This window comes from Podarcis liolepis (genome assembly GCF_965112155.1).
Source record: "Podarcis liolepis genome assembly, chromosome: 9".
Taxonomy (NCBI): domain Eukaryota; kingdom Metazoa; phylum Chordata; class Lepidosauria; order Squamata; family Lacertidae; genus Podarcis; species Podarcis liolepis.
The window spans coordinates 74,428,446-74,447,055 of NC_139564.1; the positions used below are offsets into that span (position 1 = coordinate 74,428,446).

General features: G+C 43.9%; 1 protein-coding gene across 4 annotated transcripts in view; it reads right to left on the bottom strand.

Moving 5' to 3' along the window:
* Positions 1 to 5,084: 5,084 nt before the first annotated feature.
* The window catches only part of C1QTNF7 (C1q and TNF related 7), a 42,188-nt gene continuing 28,662 nt past the window's right edge, over positions 5,085 to 18,610 (bottom strand). For 3 of the 4 annotated variants that reach the window (XM_083460794.1, XM_083460792.1, XM_083460791.1), the window contains exons 2-3: positions 6,849 to 7,094; positions 5,085 to 6,103 (exon numbers count right to left, since the gene is read on the bottom strand). In XM_083460794.1, coding sequence (XP_083316920.1) covers positions 5,472 to 6,103; positions 6,849 to 7,086 — 870 coding nt within the window. In that variant the 5' untranslated portion in view covers positions 7,087 to 7,094 and the 3' untranslated portion in view covers positions 5,085 to 5,471. Of the gene's footprint in view, positions 6,104 to 6,848; positions 7,095 to 7,434; positions 7,608 to 18,610 lie in introns of all 4 variants that reach the window. The other variant, XM_083460793.1, reaches the window with a different exon arrangement.

Below are 18,610 nucleotides of genomic sequence, written 5' to 3' on the forward strand. Positions count from 1 at the left end.
GTTTTTCAGATTCCTTGCACATGTTCTAGATCTCCTTCCTTTACACTGCCAGAGTTGTGCAGTTCCCAAATGGCTATGGAAGTGTTCTTGGGTGCTATCCAGCATGGGGCATGGAGGCCTACTGGGGCGGTTGCCCCAGGCACAAAATGTCAACACCCGGTGCTGCCTCAATAGAGCTGTGCGCTTCCATCACAGGCTCCATTGAAAATGGCTTTTCCATGCAAACCAGGAAGTGCCCTCCCCAGAAATAGGAATGACTCTTCTTATCTCTGCAGCTGCTATCTCCTAGGTGTCATGGACATCATTAGGCAGTTGAATAAGCCTGCATGCTCCATCCGTTTTCCTCCCTCCCCCTCTGCAGATCCCTGGGCGCTGGCAATCCATGCTATGCCACAGGCCCCATCAGATGTAAATAGTTCCGACTGCAGACTCTTCAGCTGCCAGGCAGCATTTTGGAATGAACGGTGTAGCATGGACATTTGCCAGCACCACTTACCAGCTAGAAGAAAAGTGTTTTAACTGTGCAAACAGACATGAGGAGAGACCGGGAACTGGCCACTGGTGGTACAAAACTGGTGTGAGGGACCCTGTGGCCATCAATATGTTGTTGGGCTCCCAGCTCCCAGCCAGCCATGGCCAGTGGTCAGGATGATGGAAGCTGTAGAGAGCCACAGCTTCCCAGCCTTCCCCAACCCTAGTACAAAGGCCCTGAACACCTGGAAGGATTTTTCAGGTGGCAAGGAAAGGCACTCAGAATAGTTCCCACTCATTTTGTCTGATACCAAAAGTCCATCAGTTTTTAAGCAGAGGTTGGATGGCCATCTGTCATGGATGCTCTGGCTGAGATTCCTGCATTGCAGGGAGTTGGACTAGATGGCCTTTGTGGGGGGGTCCCTTCCAACTCTATAATTCTGATTCTATGAAATGCTAGAAATGTGTTCTTTTACCTTTATTGACAGCTGGGAAGGCGGGGTGGTGGAGGACAGCATGCTCCGTCTGTTTTCCTCCCCCCCCCCCGCACAGCCCTGGGCACTGGCAACCCATGCTATGCCACAGGCACCATCAGAAAGCACACACTCAAGCCATCTTGCTGTTATTTTGCCAGTTTTGATATTTTCTGAAGAGCTTTTCTGTATCTGCCATGGAATACCTGTGAATAATGAGAGTTGCTTATCTCTTCTACATCTTCTTCATGCCTAGCTGTGCAGTTGGGGGAGGGAAGAATTCAGTGTGCCCAATAATTTTATTTATATTTTTGTTCCTCCCTGAAGTTTCTAAATTTGAAGGAAATAAGTTTTTCATAGAACTTTGATGTAATTCTCTTGGAAATACGTTCTTTGCAGCAAAAGCTGTTGTACACAGCAGTGGCTTGTGGGAAACAAGTCAGGTCACTAACTCACTTCCCAAAGAAGTCTCTTTAATATTTAAAAATGAATGCTACCTTTTTTCTTAAGGAGCAATAAAACAAATGTACATAACATTGAATGAATGCGCGCGCGCGCACACACACACACACACAGTATTTTAAATTTCTTTTAAAGAAAGAAAATGTAAACATTCAAAGCTGCCCCACTGTGAGTCAGATTATAGTGGTACCTCGGGTTAAGAACTTAATTCGTTCTGGAGGTCCATTCTTAACCTGAAACTGTTCTTAACCTGAGGCACCACTTTAGGTAACGGGGCCTCCCGCTGCTGCCGCGCCACCGGAGCATGATTTCTGTTCTTATCCTGAAGCAAAGTTCTTAACCCGAGGTACTATTTCTGGGTTAGCGGAGTCTGTAACCTGAAGCGTCTGTAACCTGAGGTACCACTGTATGGATTCATCTTGCTGCTGACTGTTGTCTATATACTGACGCAGTTGTTTCAGGCTGCCGCGTTTCCTTGCCTTACTTAGAGATGCCAGGGACTGTGTTCTGCCACCAGGAGGGGCAAGACAGGCGCCTGTCTCAGCATTCAGCTACAAATCAAATGGGTTGCAGAATGATGGTGGGGAGCAAGAGCAAGCAGAAAAACCTGCAGTGATTTGTGCATGCTCTCTGTCTAAAGGGCTCAGTTGCGACCCATATTTGTTACCAAATAGTGAAAAATAAAACCAGGGAGAAGAGTCGGTGGAAGAAGATTGGAAAAAGTTCAAAGATTATTTACAGAAACACTGTAAAATTAATGAATGTTAGAATGATGTTGGATAGAAACTAAGTGGTCTTTTGCTGTAATGCTATAAGGGAATATGAGAAAATGGTTATTAATAGGTAAAAAAAATAATGTTATAATATTTAAAAATTGAAGATTAAGATGAATGAAGAGGGGAGGGATTTGCTGAATTAACAATTGGAACTGGAATACAGAAAAGGAAGGCGTGAGGAGGTCCGGGAAATAAGCAAATGAAAAATATGTGATGGAAAGATTGAACTGTTTTTAAACTATTTTTATTTTGTATTTTTCTTTTTTCTTTTTTTTGTTTTTTTTTTGGAAAATCTTAATAAATATCTTATAAAAAAAAACAAATAGTGAAAAATAAATTGCTGGGCTTTCAAACAAACCATTGTTGTAAATCACCATTGTGTGTATTTCAAGAAAGCTACGAAGTTGGGGATGTGCTGTTTATTCTATAGTCGCTATTCATTGTTTATTCTATATTTGTTGCTTATTTCTGTAGCTGTTACTCACTGGAGCTGCTTCATGCTGAAATCTGGTACAGGAACATGTGGGACCAGGATCGTTCAGGCTGTGATCCACCTTCTTCCCTGGTGCCCTACGAGACAGTCCATGCCAAAGCCCTCCGGAGGCAAGGGAGAGGGGCTGAGCAGTTGGAATTGGCTCAGCCTGTGATGGAAGATGTGGCTTCGCCTCATGCCAGCCACGCTGAGGTAAACACGGCCGGGCTGAATATGGGCGGTAGCTGTGGGGCACGCTGTGTGTGTTTCTAACAAAATACACCAATATTCCCAGGCAGTTTTTGCCAGTACCTACAAGAGCAATGATCAAGATGTTTCTTGTTTGAGGAAATGCATGCCAATATTATTCAGCAGTTGAAAATACATAATCCACATGGGGAAATCTACGGAAACTGAACTCACTTTTCCATTGCTGTCATGACCCCGTTAAAGGGTAACATCTGTCTTTCCCGCTACGTATATTAGTGACTCAATTTCAGTCATAGGTGTGGCTAAGACACTTGTGAGTCCACACTTCATTTTAGCTTTATGTGGCTGTTAACACAGAGGGTGAGTAGCTGCACTTAGAGGCAGGAGCACAGCTGGAATTAATGAATTATTTTTGCCTTTTGCCATGTTATCACTTCGATGATAAATTTGGAAGTAGCTGCTATGAAAATGTGTTATAAGCAGGGATGAGAAGTGAGAGTGCCATTGGGTAAGGAGGCTCAGCAATGGCGGCTCACCCCCTTTCCTGGGTGGGCCATGTTTACGGCCTCCCCCTTTTTCCTAGCAACCATCCCCGGGTGGTCAGAGATCACGTTGTGGCTGGTCTGCTGGGCGTAATTGCCTGACAAAACCTTAACTTCAAGTGGGCAAATCAGAAGCCCTTATCTCTCGTCAGGGTCTCACTGGTTGGCCAGGCACTGTCTGCTTTCATATCCTGCTGGCCAGCAATGCATTTAATCTGGCTGAGCACCCTCAGCATCATGTGGCAGTTAAGGCATTGGGTAGAATCTTAGTCATCAATTCCGGGATGAAGTGGTGCATCACCCTGTCTTGAACCAGTGGTGGAGTCAAGCATCTAGTTGGATACTGTGAGAACAGAATGCTGGACTGGATGGGCTATTGGTCTGCTCAGGCAGGCTCGTCTTATCATAGAATCATAGAGTTGGAAGAGACCACAAGGGCCATCGAGTCCAACCCCCTGCCAAGCAGGAAACACCATCAGAGCACTCCTGACATATGGTTGTCAAGCCTCTGCTTAAAGACCTCCAAAGGAGGAGACTCCACCACACTCCTTGGCAGCAAATTCCACTGTCAAACAGCTCTTACTGTCAGGAAGTTCTTCCTAATGTTTAGGTGGAATCTTCTTTCTTGTAGTTTGGATCCATTGCTCCGTGTCCGCTTCTCTGGAGCAGCAGAAAACAACCTTTCTCCCTCCTCTATGTGACATCCTTTGATATATTTGAACATGGCTATCATATCACCCCTTAACCTCCTCTTCTCCAGGCTAAACATGCCCAGCTCCCTTAGCCGTTCCTCATAAGGCATCGTTTCCAGGCCTTTGACCATTTTGGTTGCCCTCCTCTGGACACGTTCCAGTTTGTCAGTGTCCTTCTTGAACTGTGGTGCCCAGAACTGGACACAGTACTCCAGGTGAGGTCTGACCAGAGCAGAATACAGTGGCACTATTACTTCCCTTGATCTAGATGCTATACTCCTATTGATGTTCTTATGTTCCTATGTATAATATATGCAGGGATGCGGGTGGCGCTGTGGGTTAAACCACAGAGCCTAGGACTTGCCGATCAGAAGGTTGGCGGTTCAAATCCCCACGACGGGATGAGCTCCCGTTGCTCTGTCCCAGCTCCTGCCAATCTAGCAGTTCGAAAGCACAACAGCGCAAGGAGATAAATAGGTACCGCTGTGGCGGGAAGGTAAACAGCATTTCTGTGTGCTCTTGTTTCCATCACGGTGTTCCGTTGTGCCAGAAGTAGTTTAGTCATGCTACACATGACCCAGAAAGCTGTCTGTGGACAAGCGCCGGCTCCCTCGGCCTGAAAGCGAGATGAGGGCCGCAACCCCATAGTCACCTTTGACTGGACTTAACCGTCCAGGGGTCCTTTACCTTTTTTTTTTTAACCTTTTAATATTATATGCTTATGGACTTAGGAAACCTGGCCTTTATAAACACAAACATATTATGCATAGAATTGTTTGTATTTTTAGCTAATTGGTGAGATTAAGGATCTGTCTGGGAATTTTAAAAAACCTGTGTGGATACGTTTGGCTCTGAGTTTCCCCAGAAAATTCCATTCCTATTTGAGTGGCAGGTAAGGCGGAGGGAAGGCATACTGGAATCAGCTTGCACACTTTTCCAAGTCTTGACTATGGTCAAATCATTTCAAAGAGTGAACAGCAGTATAATTGCATTTACAATTTTTTCCTGCATTACTTTATTAACACTTACCTCCCTTGAACCATAAAAGTATTTACCACAGATATCATTTATATTTAGTTTCACAGAAATAGTAATCCAGCCATTTACTCAACATATTTTATATAAAACTGCATATACATTATCATACATTTGCTTAAATATTATAAGCATGGTTTCTGAGAGGACTGTTATGTACATCGACTTAGTAGAACCACCTGCTTAATAAAAGCAGCAGCAGACAGCATTTGTTACTGCAGGAGAAGTCCTCTGCTTCGGAGGCCTCATCAGCAAAACAAAAATCCTCCCTTGATTTGTCTCAGGCCAGATTCTGTTCACTGTCTTGAGTTCACTTTAGAGGTTGCTTATCTCCAGCCTCACAGTTCATCTTCATCTGATAGGGAGTCAAGATAGTCTGTATCAACATACAGGAGGAATCCTGAAAACAGGCTGTCTGCCCACGTGGGATCGGCAAAGAGACCGTTCTGATCCGTGTAGAAGATCTCAAGCCAGACCTCGTCCTCCGGCTGAAGGTACATCACGGTGGACCCGGAAGCAACATCGTGGTTCCCTGTGTTGGCGTCAAAGGTCTTTATCCGGAACTTCCCATTGTGGACCAGGCCAATGGCAAGGTGTTTGTTTGCCAAAGTGATGTCATAGGAGAAGTAATAGATCCCTGGGATGGCGCATATGAACTTCCCGTTCGAAGGGTTGTAATGCCCTCCTTCATTGAAAAGGACTTTGTTGAAAACAATTGGCAGCCTTTCCTCCGGGTAACTCGTCGTGATCCCAACAGAAAAGGCGGATTTCAGAACTATTTGCCCACACTTGCAGGTTCCTGGTAATCCTGGCTTTCCTCTGTCTCCTTTCTCCCCCTTGGGACCCACGGGGCCCACGGGACCCACGCTGCCTTTCACACCTCCTGACCCGGTGGGCCCTTTTTTGCCAGCTTCTCCTTGGTCGCCTTTCTCCCCAGCTGGTCCTACAGGGCCAGTCTTTCCTCTTAAACCTTAAAAGAGAAGAAAGTCACTTAAATCCATTGTTTCCAAAGGCTCTAATATGTGACTTAGTTGGCTAGCATCCAGTTATTATTAAACACACAAATAATCCAGGATTATTAGATACAAATGAAGCGCACAGCCAGTGGCAATATAGCTTTAAAGAATTCTCTTCCTTTATTTGCCCAAGGTATATATTTCTCTGATAGCAGGACTCCCACTGTCTCCACCAAAATACATAGGCTATCAAAGTATACAATGTGAATCTTGCCTGTTTTTTAAGTTTAAAATATTCATTTCCAAGAGAGCAAGTTAAGTTTAGTTTAGAGCTGCATCAAGTAGAATCAACTGAATGGAAGAAATGCAATGAACTCCTGACAATCAATACAAAATTAAACAAATTTGAATTACGTAGTGCTGAATACTTCCAATAAAGCATTTTACAGGGCTGGCATTGGAATCTAGGGGTGGTATTCAACTCAGAGTAGACCTACTGAAATAAATGAACCTAACCTAGCCAGGCTCAATAATTTCCTTGTGACTACACTGAGTAAAACTTAGCTGAATACCACTCAGTATTATAAAATGGTTTTGATAGAGTTTTGTTTTTTTAAAGAAAGAAAGAAAGAAAGAAAGAAAGAAGAAAGGAAGGAAGGAAGGAAGGAAGGAAGGAAGGAAGGAAGGAAGGAAGGAAGGAAGAAAGAAAGAAAGAAAGAAAGAAAGAAAGAAAGAAAGAAGAGAATGAATATTCAGTACCTGGATTGCCTTTCTCGCCCCTTTCTCCCTTCCTGCCATCTCGGCCATCTCGTCCCGGGATCCCAATGCGCCCGTGAGGTCCAGGTAATCCATTATCTCCAGGAAGACCTGCAGCACCTGGCAACCCAGGTATGCTACATACGTATCTTGTGGAATAATGCTCGCCTTTAAACTGGCTGAGAAAAGGCTGCCCACTTGTACAGATGGCCAAACTTGTGACACAGAACAACACAAACATCTCTGGTGCTGGAAAAAATGCAAAATGTGCAGACAATCAATTCATCTTATTTAATTCAAACTTTAACAGTAGTTGATGGGCACTTGTTTAAAATATGTGCATTTATACACACATATAGGTACATAACAACACATTTTAGGTGCACACATATCAAAATACACAAATTATGTACATCTTTATGTTCCATCAGTTAGGGTTCTCCTTGATGGTTTTATGAAAATAATTAATTTCTAAGCAATTCCTTCTAAGTAAATGCGCTAAAGCTTAGGCTGTAAGAATCTTACCAACAGACTTTGTTTCAGGCAGAAAAAAATACCTAAATATACTATGCCAATCTCAATAGCATACCTTATTTTAGAAGACCAAATTATGTGCAGTTGTGGAGGCCCACCTACTGTATTTGCTTGGCAGGCAATTTGGGCCTCAACCTTAAAAGCGTTATTTTCCATGGGCAATTTCCCCCGGTGCTCTTGCGAAAATATATATCTTGCATTAAGAAAAAAGATTTGACAGCTCTGCTCCTGAAAAACATTACATGTGTATGACTATGTGGCTTGTGACAACCAATTAATTTATGCCAGCTTTTACTTTTGGAAGAGAAGGTTATGCCTGGCAATGCTATACAGCAAAAGGATGGGATGGCAGGGAACAGAAAATTGACAGAAAATCTGTGTTAAGTCATCTGGCAATCTGCAAAAAACAAGTAAACCATTTCCATTTTAGGAACCTATAAATAACATGGTGGCAGGAGGGTTGTGGAAGAGTTAGCAACTCCCACCCACTTGTTCGGGGCTGGCCCAAGAGATTTTGCTGCCTAAACTGGAGTCAAGTGGCACCCTTCCACACCATATGGCCTCAATTCTTGCTGTACCATTCAGACACCAATTCCTGTCTATGCTCCATGACGCTGCCTGAAACCAGTTGCTTGACTCTGCTGCCGGGCCTGCGCAGCCCTGCCCCACACAGCTTTCTTCTGCTGCAAACTACACCCTGCCCACTGCTCTGCAGCTGTGAGGGTGTAGCGGGGTCCTCAGCTAAGCATCTTCCTGCACACATCCAGCTCGGCCCTAAGACAGAGCCATCAGACGCCTTGCAAACTTTGCCAAAGCAAGAGGTGGCATTTTGCCCGCATTTTGTACATGATGCCAAGATGAAATACAGAAATATGAATGTAGCTGGATGTTGTTTTCATTGTTTTCCTTTTCTTTCTGTAAAATTGACACTAAAATAATTAATGTATGTGCCAGCAAAAACATTACAAAATACACACCGGTTACTAGAGCCAACACAATCTGTCAAGGATCAACTTGGAGAAATGCTGAACAGCTTGTAGAGCAACCTTCTGCATAATAACTTCTATACAATTCACTGAGGCCATGTAGCTGGTGTTGTGGTCTAAACCACTGAGCCTCTTGGGCTTGCGGTTCAGAAGGTCAGTGGTTCGAATCCCCATGATGGTGGTGAGTTCCCGTTGCTCTGTCCCAGCTCCTGCCAACCTAGCAGTTCGAAAGCACACCAGTGCAAGTAGATAAATAGGTACCGCTGCAGCGGGAAGGTAAATGGCATTTCTGTGTGCTGCTCAGGTTCGCCAGAAGCGGCTTAGTCATGCTGGCCACATGACCTGGAAGCTGTCTGCGGACAAATGCTGGCTCCCTCGGCCAATAAAGTGAGATGAGCGCCACAACCCCAGAGTCCTCCGTGACTGGACCTAACAGTCAGGGGTCCCTTTACCTTTCAGGAAAAGTGGTACATTCCGGGAAATCAGAAACTGGGACAGCTTCTCTAAATCAGGGATGTCCCTGGAAAATAGGGACACCTGGATGGTCTGTCATAATTATTATCATCATTATTATCTTCATCATCATGATGATAACGATGATGACAACTACTACTATTACTTAACTCACCCTTCACCATAAAATTCCAGGGCAGGTTACACCAATTAAGGCACAATATTAAACATTTTAAAACAACTTTAAACCACAGAAATAAGGCGTCTCTGTTATTATTAGCCTCTAGGCTCAGGTAATGGGGGGTGGGAAACCACAGCAGAGGGGTGTGGAAGGGGGCTGATTCAGTGGCAGGTATGCCAACTGTATGGGGCTGAGGCCTCTACCCCCCCCCCCAAGGTCATCTAGGATGGGGCTCAGCTCCCCCTCAATCTTGAGGCGGCAGAGGATGCTTGGCAGGATGTTGCCCTGGGCCCCACAGCATCCGGAGACAGTGCACAGACTAGCGTGACCTGGCACACGGATGTCACATCAGGAGGAGGTCTGAGCGGCCTCTCCTGATACAACAGTTCTCCTGTGCAACACATGTGACATCATGCACATGTGTGACGTCACACACACACACACCCCGTTGGACGCATCTCAGGCCTGTGTTCATTGGAGAACGATCCTTTAGGCCGAGGGCCCACCCATGAGGCGGACTGAGGCAGGTGTTTCGGGTGGTGGAATCACACGGACCTCTCTTCTGACTTACAACCAATAGTCATTGCCTCCACCGCTATTGCACTGACTTCTTTCCCCTTAGTTTCTGTGTGGCCGCTTGCAGAACTCAGCAGGGAGGAGGAAGGGGCTAGGTAGAATCCCTCAGCTCTGCCAGTCATCAACTCTCTCTCTCTCTCTGCAAATCATCTCTATTGGTTTCTTTTAATTTACATTCATGGCAAAACATGTATTTTTAAATAATAAAAAATAAAGAAAAGAAAAACAAAAATTTGTGCTTAATTGCTTGAGTCATTCGTATTCCTATTATACTTGACTTCCCTCCCCCTTCTTACTTGGGTCCTCAGTTTTACTTATTTGAATGCCTCTCTTAACATGTCTTTGAGTTTCCTGATTTTCTGCTATATTTTAGTACTTTAGTATTTAGTATTTTATTCTTACAGATTTCAACTTCCCTATAATAGTCTTTCAAATATTGCTTGAATATGTTCCAATCTTTTTAAAATTTTTGTTTTGTTTGATCTCTTATCTGCCCAGTCAACTTGTACATTTCCACGTACTCCATTAATCTGGTCAACCAATCTTTTTTGGTCAGTAAACATTCCCTTTCCCAGTTCTGTGCAATCACAACTCTTGCTGCGGTGGTGGCGTACATGAATACTTTCTTTAAATCTTTTGGAATCTGCTGTTGGTCTCTCTGCCCCCTGCCCTGTCAGGCTCCACGGGCACCAGCTGCCATTGCACTGATTGCTCCCTTGTCTCAGAATTAGGATGTTTGGCCGGGTAAATATCCAAACAGGGCCATTTGGTTGGAATAAATCAGATGAGCACCTTCAGCAATGGCGGCTCAGTTGTCCACCAGCCTCTCGAAGCTCTGTTTCCACAATCTAACCAATCTAACTCATTCCCAATATACAATACTCCTTCCCCTCATAAAATCGCTTAAAGTCATTTTATCACATAATAGGCAAATAATATCATCAAAGTATTTTGGCATGTAGACCTGTGCTTGAATAAGTTGGTTGTGTTTTTCTTGACTCAGGCACTGCAGAACTTGGAAGTTAGCTGTCTTGTCAACTGCTTTCAAACATGTGAAATCCAAATGTCTGAAATGTCAAATATTTTCTATAGCAAATACAGAACCCCTGCCAAATTTTACTTATGAAAACAGTCATTCAAACTGTGGCAAGTTTTGTTATTAAAGCGGCACGACTACAGTGACATTTCTACATCTCAGTTCTAGAATGCTGGAGGTGGGACAACTTTGCTGGTCATTAAAATTAAAAGCAGTAAAATTGAATATAATGGATGCACCATGGGCTCTTGTGAAGTTCTCCCCTGCAGGCTTAAGGGCCACTAAAATCCGATCAGTTGTTGTAGCCAAAACAAGAATTAATGCTTTTGCTGCAGGAGGTACCACTTAATACAGATGAAATTGTAGACCAAACAATCTTTGTTCCATACTCATTCTATAAGGAGGAATATAGAGCAACAGATCCAGTACATTACTCACAACATATGCATGGAATCTTGTTGTTGTTGTTTTAAGTTGGTGGTTTAGCAAAACCAGCTAAGCAAAAAAATATTCTGCCATTATGTGCTTCAATTTCTCTCATGGGTGAGAAATCCAGGGTTGAAGTACTTAGCTGCCTTTGTATGAGATAGCACTGGAGAGTTATAGTCTATTTTTTGCTTTATTAACAAATATTTGTTTTATTTACAAATATTGAAGCACAATCTGTTGGAAGGGGACTCATCAAATCAGGCAGCAAAGATGCTCATTCTGCAACAGATCCCCTCCGCCAAAGTCTACAGTGCTCCAACTCTGCACTCTAGTCTTAGTCAACACTTGCTAAGGTCTCAGCCTACCCCTGATGCTCCCTGATTTCAACTGCAAAACTGCATTCATGCCGTTTCTCTTTTCCTTTTATTAGATGAAAATTGTTGGCTTCCTGTCAGGGAACTGACATCGGAGCGAGAAGCGAAGGGGAGGCTCCCAGATGATGCTGGTGAAGGACCCAGCAGCAGGGGGAGAAACAGCTCAGTAGAGGGGGAAGCCAATCAGCGCAACACCCGGAATAAGGGGGGCAGACGGGGGAAGTGGAAAGAGGGCTCCAGGACTCTTCACTGGACATCAGTGAGGAGAGCCCAGGTCCTCCGCTACCCACGCCTTCCCTGTGCAGAAGACTCCCACGCAGTGAGAGGAGGAGGAGACTGGGTGTCAAACAACTTTTATGTTGGAAGAGGTTCAAGAAACGCCCACTGACGGATTCTGCCAGTGACTGAGGCAGCCACCATGAGAAGGGGCTGTGCAGTCAGAAAGTTTTAACAAGGCAAATTAGCCGAGAAAGGCACCAGTTTACGCACGAGTAACTCATACCTATTACACTTCCTAATAATCTGGTTTTTTTAAAGCAGAAATTGTAGCTTTGAAACAGCCAGAGGCTAGCAAAAGATTAATGGATATCAAGAAACATGGTGGTACTTTTGTGGACGTCCCTGAACACTCATCAGTTGCCCATTTAGTCACAGTAAGCAAAGCATCCCAGAGACAGTTGTATAACATGGTTTTGCTAGTTAATGTCCCAGCACCTTCTCTTTTAGTCTGCCGTGCAAATTCCATCTGTATCTCTAGAAGTGCTTTCCTAAAACCACCTTCCTTCAGCTGACAAAACCACTTTCCCCCTACAGTTTAGCATACACTTCCGTTCTCACTCTAGAAAGCTGATAAAGACTAAGCTGCTGCAACCAACTGAACTTCCTGTGCCACAAATGAGTCAACAGTACCCATGTGTGTTTTGGGGGTCCTTTCCTATGCAGGTGTCAGGGAAGGTGAATCCCTTGCAGACGACCACATTGCTTGGAAACAGACAGTCAGATCATGTATCCAAAGTGACCAGAGAAGGAATGACTGCAGGGAGGAGCGCAGAGAGTAGAAACGCCATGGTGCATCTGTAGCAGCAAAACCGGACACCTTCACCTGCCCTAGCTGTAACAAAACATGTCTCTCCTGTTTTGGTCTCTACAGCCACAGCAGGCACCTTCCAACAGTTTGACGTCACCTCCGAAGGTTCACTTCTTCATTGTCTACTCAATTCTAATGCCAAAGAGTTGGCTGAGTAAGATTTCTAAGCGATGTGCTTCCTTGCCTCTTCCCATAACTAGCTGAAGCATTTTAAATTATGTATCACTACTCTTAAACTACCCCTCCCTGCATGCACATTTTATACAAGTCACATAATTTCCCTTTTCTTGGTGCGGAATTTGGGGTTCTTTTGTGTCTTCATGACCCTGGCACCAGTGATAGAACTACGTAGGCTTCAAGGGGGAAATATGTGGGCAATAATATGAAGGATGGCAAAGAAGAAAGATAAAATATTATATATTCAGATTTGTTGTGTGGATTTGGAACACAATACTTAACATCTGGTAATAACCATTAATCACAGTAAAGTAATTAGGACATGGTGGCACAAATATATTTTTTGCATTGTTGTTTGCTAGATAGAGTGATTCATACAGACCACCAAATAGCTGGCATAAGCTCATGGCATTCTGTCGCTGAAAACTTGGGCTGAAATCAAGGCAGAGACAATTAATTTTTTCACCATATTGGTATTCCACTAGGTTGCCATCCAGTTCTGTGGTTATGGATTTTTTCAAAAGCCAAAGGAAAACCAACATCACTCAAACCACAAAAAGACTTGCTGACAGAGTCTGCAGGACACTGAACCTCCACCTCATTCAAATGCTACAATTTTTCTCCACACTGGGGGATGTCTGCCAAGTTAAGTGTGAATTCCAAACATTATGGATAAGTCATATAAACAAAACTCCAACTGACAGCTTTGTGGACCAGGAAAGAGGATAAACAATGAAAGATTTAAGGAGCAAATCATTGTCCAGTAAGAGAAAAGATCCAATTCCATGCATGGACGGTGCAAAAGCAGAGAATGGTGTGGAAAGAGAAACATGTCTGCTTTGGAAGGGTGCGCTTGCCCCATATAACACAATGAAAACAAAACAGAGCCCACCCACTCCAGAACATTTGTGATATAAAACATTGCACAGCACAACCTTAGCAGGAAGTTAAGGACATGCACGGATGGGAAACAAAGCAGTATGTCTGCCCTGAACCATTTGCATGCACAAAAAACACTGAAAGTGGGAACACATATAACTGCCCCAGTACCATCTTGAGCACAAATCATCACAAATCCACAATAAAAAGGATTTCTTAAAGGGAACAATAAAGCATAATGAGGCCAATAGAATGAAACAAAGTATTGTAATGGCGCCATTCTCTCCCAGATTTTGTTTAGGTAAAGGGACCCCTGACCATTAGGTCCAGTCGCAGACAACTCTGGGGTTGCAGCGCTCATTTCACTTTATTGACTGAGGGAGCCAGCGAACAGCTTCCGGGTCATGTGGCCAGCATGACTAAGCCACTTCTGGCGAACCAGAGCAGCGCACGGAAACGCCGTTTACCTTCCCGCTGGAGCGGTACCTATTTATCTACTTGCGCTACATGCTTTCAATCTACTAAGTTGGCAGGAGAAGGGACCGAGCAACGGGAGCTCACCCTGACACAGGGATTTGAACCACTGACCTTCAGATCAGCAAGCCGTAGGCTCTGTGGTGTAACCCACAGCGCCACCCACGTCCCATCAGATTTTGTTTAGCTAATACCTAAAATGCTTCCTCAATAGATACTGATGGCTAGAACATACTTGCCACATAAGTCACTGATGCCTATTAACTGCCAGTTATCTGACAAACCCCACTGGCTGAAGGAACCATTTTGGCACATGGAATGAAGCCAGCACTGAAGGAGCTTGGCAGGGGCTTCAGTGCCATATTTACTTTGGGGAGAAGTAATCTGTGATGAGGAAGATGGGTGACACCTGGCTTGAGAGCAGTACATGTGAAAAGGATCTAGGAGTCTTGGTTGACCACAAACTTGACATGAGCCAACAGTGTGACGCGGCAGCTAAAAAAGCCAATGCAATTCTGGGCTGCATAATAGGAGTATAGCATCTAGATCAAGGGAAGTAATAGTGCCACTGTATTCTGCTCTGGTCAGACCTCACCTGGAGTACTGTGTCCAGTTCTGGGCACCACAGTTCAAGAAGGACACTGACAAACTGGAACGTGTCCAGAGGAGGGCAACCAAAATGGTCAAAGGCCTGGAAACGATGCCTTATGAGGAACGGCTAAGGGAGCTGGGCATGTTTAGCCTGGAGAAGAGGAGGTTAAGGGGTGATATGATAGCCATGTTCAAATATATAAAAGGATGTCACATAGAGGAGGGAGAAAGGTTGTTTTCTGCTGCTCCAGAGAAGCGGACACGGAGCAATGGAGCCAAACTACAAGAAAGAAGATTCCACCTAAACATGAGGAAGAACTTCCTGACAGTAAGAGCTGTTCGACAGTGGAATTTGCTGCCAAGGAGTGTGGTGGAGTCTCCTTTTTTGGAGGTCTTTAAGCAGAGGCTTGACAACCATATGTCAGGAGTGCTCTGATGGTGTTTCCTGCTTGGCAGGGGGTTGGACTCGATGGCCCTTGTGGTCTCTTCCAACTCTATGAGTCTATGATTCTATGATTCTAAGATATGTTGATGGGCTGCCCTTCCCACCAATCAGTCCCAGTCGGAATGGTCAGTAGCCATGTATCAAACAATATTTGGAGAGCCACAGGTTCTCCACCACCACTTTAAATATATTCTGTCTAGGTGTTTCTATGGTCCTCATCCTGCTTTGTAAATAAACCAAATGAATTAGTGCAAGTCTTCATGCTCTCTCATCACAAGGAAACTGGCAGCCTTCACAAAAAGCTACTCTGGAAAGGGAGAATAAACAGGTATCAAAAGCTGAGCTAGAAATATATAATATTGGTATCCTGATCCTAAACACATTTATTTGGGTGGAAACCCCATTCTTTTCAGCAAAATAAATTTAGTTTTAGGTATGCATGCTTAAGACTACAGCAGTCTGAATTTCTGTGTATTAAGATTTGACACATGCACAACATGGAAATGAAAAGTCCAAGACTCTTCAAAGTGATTCATGATTCTGGCACTACTAGGAGCACAACATTCTTGCATCCTCCAAGTTTAACGGTCAAAGTAGGAACACTCTTAGCACATGAGTTTGTGGGGCTAGGCATAAGATTCAAGAACCTCAGAGAAGTGGCTTGGCAAGCAATGGCTTGATCAATGCTACCTGGCATCAAAGTATCATAAGCAGAAATTGGGAGTTAGATGTTCATGCAAGCATATCACATGGCGCGGCCCCAGATGGTGAAAACAGCAAGGCAAAGCAAGGCACCGTTGCCAGAGTGGGGCCAATGGGTGCACTTCCGTAGCTAGAGCACGGCTTTCCCCCGCTTAGCATTTGACAGGGGTGCTGCCTTAATTTGTGATACAACAGCCCCATTTAACAACTGAGAGCTTGTTCTATGGCTGGGCCAATAGAAACCACACTCAGATTTGTCACCAGCAGAAAGTGGGTGCTCAGCGTCCCTGCAGGCGGATGGTTCCAAGGCACAGCTCAGACTACATTCACTCCGATTGTATTAGCCATACACCATATGGAGATCATTGGCCTTGTTTTACAGCTGCATACCCTCCAACGTTTCCCCGATGAAAATAGGGACGTCCCATTCCATAATGATAATTTTACTCTTTATACCCCACACATCTTACTGGATTGCCCCAGCCACTCTGGGCAGCTTCCAAAACATATGAAAACGTAATAAAACATTAAACAGGATTGCCTTCAGATGGCTCAGGGGGTTGTATAACTCCATACCCTCCAACATTTCTCCAATGAAAATAGGAACATCCTAAGGAAAAGTGGGACATTCCAGGATCAAATCAGAAATTGGGACGGCTTCTCTAAATCAGGGATGTCCCTGGAAAATAGGGACACTTAGAGGGTCTGCAGCTGAGACACACCCTGAAATGAATTAAGTGACTAAGGCCAAGCATGTGTCTTATGGAACTATTTGGAGGTATCATTGATTTGTTTTTGTACCCGTTTTGAAGCAGTTCTGCTTTGAATAATATTTATAGGTCTGGACATTTTTTTCCCCAAGAGGAGTTGGTTTTTATGCATCCAATTGCTTCAAGCTGCACAATATTGATATCTGCAATGTATTCTCCCCACCCTTTCCAGACCCCTTCAGCAGAGAGGGAATCTGTGTGTAAAAGAGGAGGGAGCTGGGCTGGGAAAATTGCAAAAGAAGAAACCTCATAACCTATGGCAAATTTGGTGGGGAATCTGAATAAACTGTGGAAGCTGTGAAGTTCCCCTGAAAGCTTATTGAGTTGAAGAGTTATGTGTGTGCATAAGGAGGAAGTGAATGAATGGAAACAATCATTTGAACGATTAGTTCTTTGTAAGCCAACGCCAGCTAAGGAAAGAGAGTTGCATAGGAATAACCCATGGCTGCTACCCAGAAGCTGCTCCATTTGGAAGCTGAAGAGAGCCTTCTCAAAGCATTCATGTCCTCAGTGAGGTCATAGAAGACCTTGGCAGCTATGAAGAATAAGTGGTATCTGGAACTAACCTAGGCAGCAACCAGCTAAATTGTCATCTGCCTCTGTACATGAACAGAAAAGAAAATACTGAGCATGAACGCAAAGAAAACCCAGGGCTCCCAAACGTAGAAAACTGCTGCACTACTGCCACATTAAATATAATCTAGAGCAACTGCTCTTCCACCTTTTCAGGCCCAGAACCCATATTTAACACAAACATGCACCTGCGGACTCTCTTCATTTTTTTTACCATGTATTTGTAGTGTACGGTGGTTGTGCTGCTGTAGCAGCTCTCTGTAGCTCAGTGAGTAGAGCCCAACCCACCCACCAAAGACCAATGATCCAAAGCCTTAAAGCCATTTTTAGACCAGGTGGTCTTTTTTTTCTTTTCTTTTTTTTTAAAAAAAGATATTTATTAGGTTTTCACAAATTATATAATCAAACACAACAATGCAAACAAACACAAACAAGAAAAAACAAACATAATTTCTAATCCTTATTTTCTTAAAACTTACTTCACCGACCTCCTCGTACCTCCCCTTTCTGCATTCCAATTTCAAATATTTGATTCAGCAAATCCTCACCCTTAATTTTATCTAATTTGTTAGCCTTTCTTTTCTTTTAACTTAAACTTTACAACTGTAATCCACATACTTTCTAAATCCACATCATTTTAACACTCATTAATTTTACAATGTTTCTTAAGATAGTTCTTAAATTTCTTCCAATCTTCTTCCGCCGTCTCTTTTCCCTGGTCTCGGATTCTGCCAGTCATTTCTGCCAATCCCATATAGTCTATCACCTTCATCTGCCATTCTTCCAAGGTGGGTAGATCTTGTGTCTTCCAATACTTTGCGATGAGTGGTCTTAAGGAGACAGTATCTGCCACATCAGAGCTGAGTGAAATAAGATCTAGGTACTAAGCGAAAAGTTGCGAGTTTATGAGTTTCATCAACACCAGGTCTGATATTAAAAATGTGAGTAGAGTTTCATAAGAAGAGCCTTCTGGAACAGGCTGGTGGTGTATCTGGTCTAGCTTCCTAGTCTCACAGTGGCCAACCAGATGCTTGTGAGAAGCCAGGAGGCGGGACCTGAGCACAACAGAACCTTCCCCATTTCCCAGCTGCTGATATTCAGAGGTTTGTTGCCTTCAGTAGTTGAAGCAGCCCTTGTAGGGTTAAGGACAACAAACCAGAGAGAACCTGCTCTTTAGGGCGAAATGGGAGCAAATGCTAATCCAGAGGAAACCCAAGTTGCCCATTTGCTCCAGCTGAGCACTAAAGAGTGGTTTTTCCTGTGGGAAAACTGCAGGACAATAGGAAGTATCAATTTGTTGCCCTGCTCAGGGCTTGCTTTGTTGTAGAGCTATAAACATGCATATCAGTAAAACATGAAACACTGTATCGGATTCTGCTTCCATTGTGGTTCAGTCCCTATGTCTATACATTCTCACACAAGATATAATTTAGCAGACTGAAAGCAAGAGATTCCAGACAATTACTGTTATCTGCCTGTCTCGAAAGACAATGGAAGT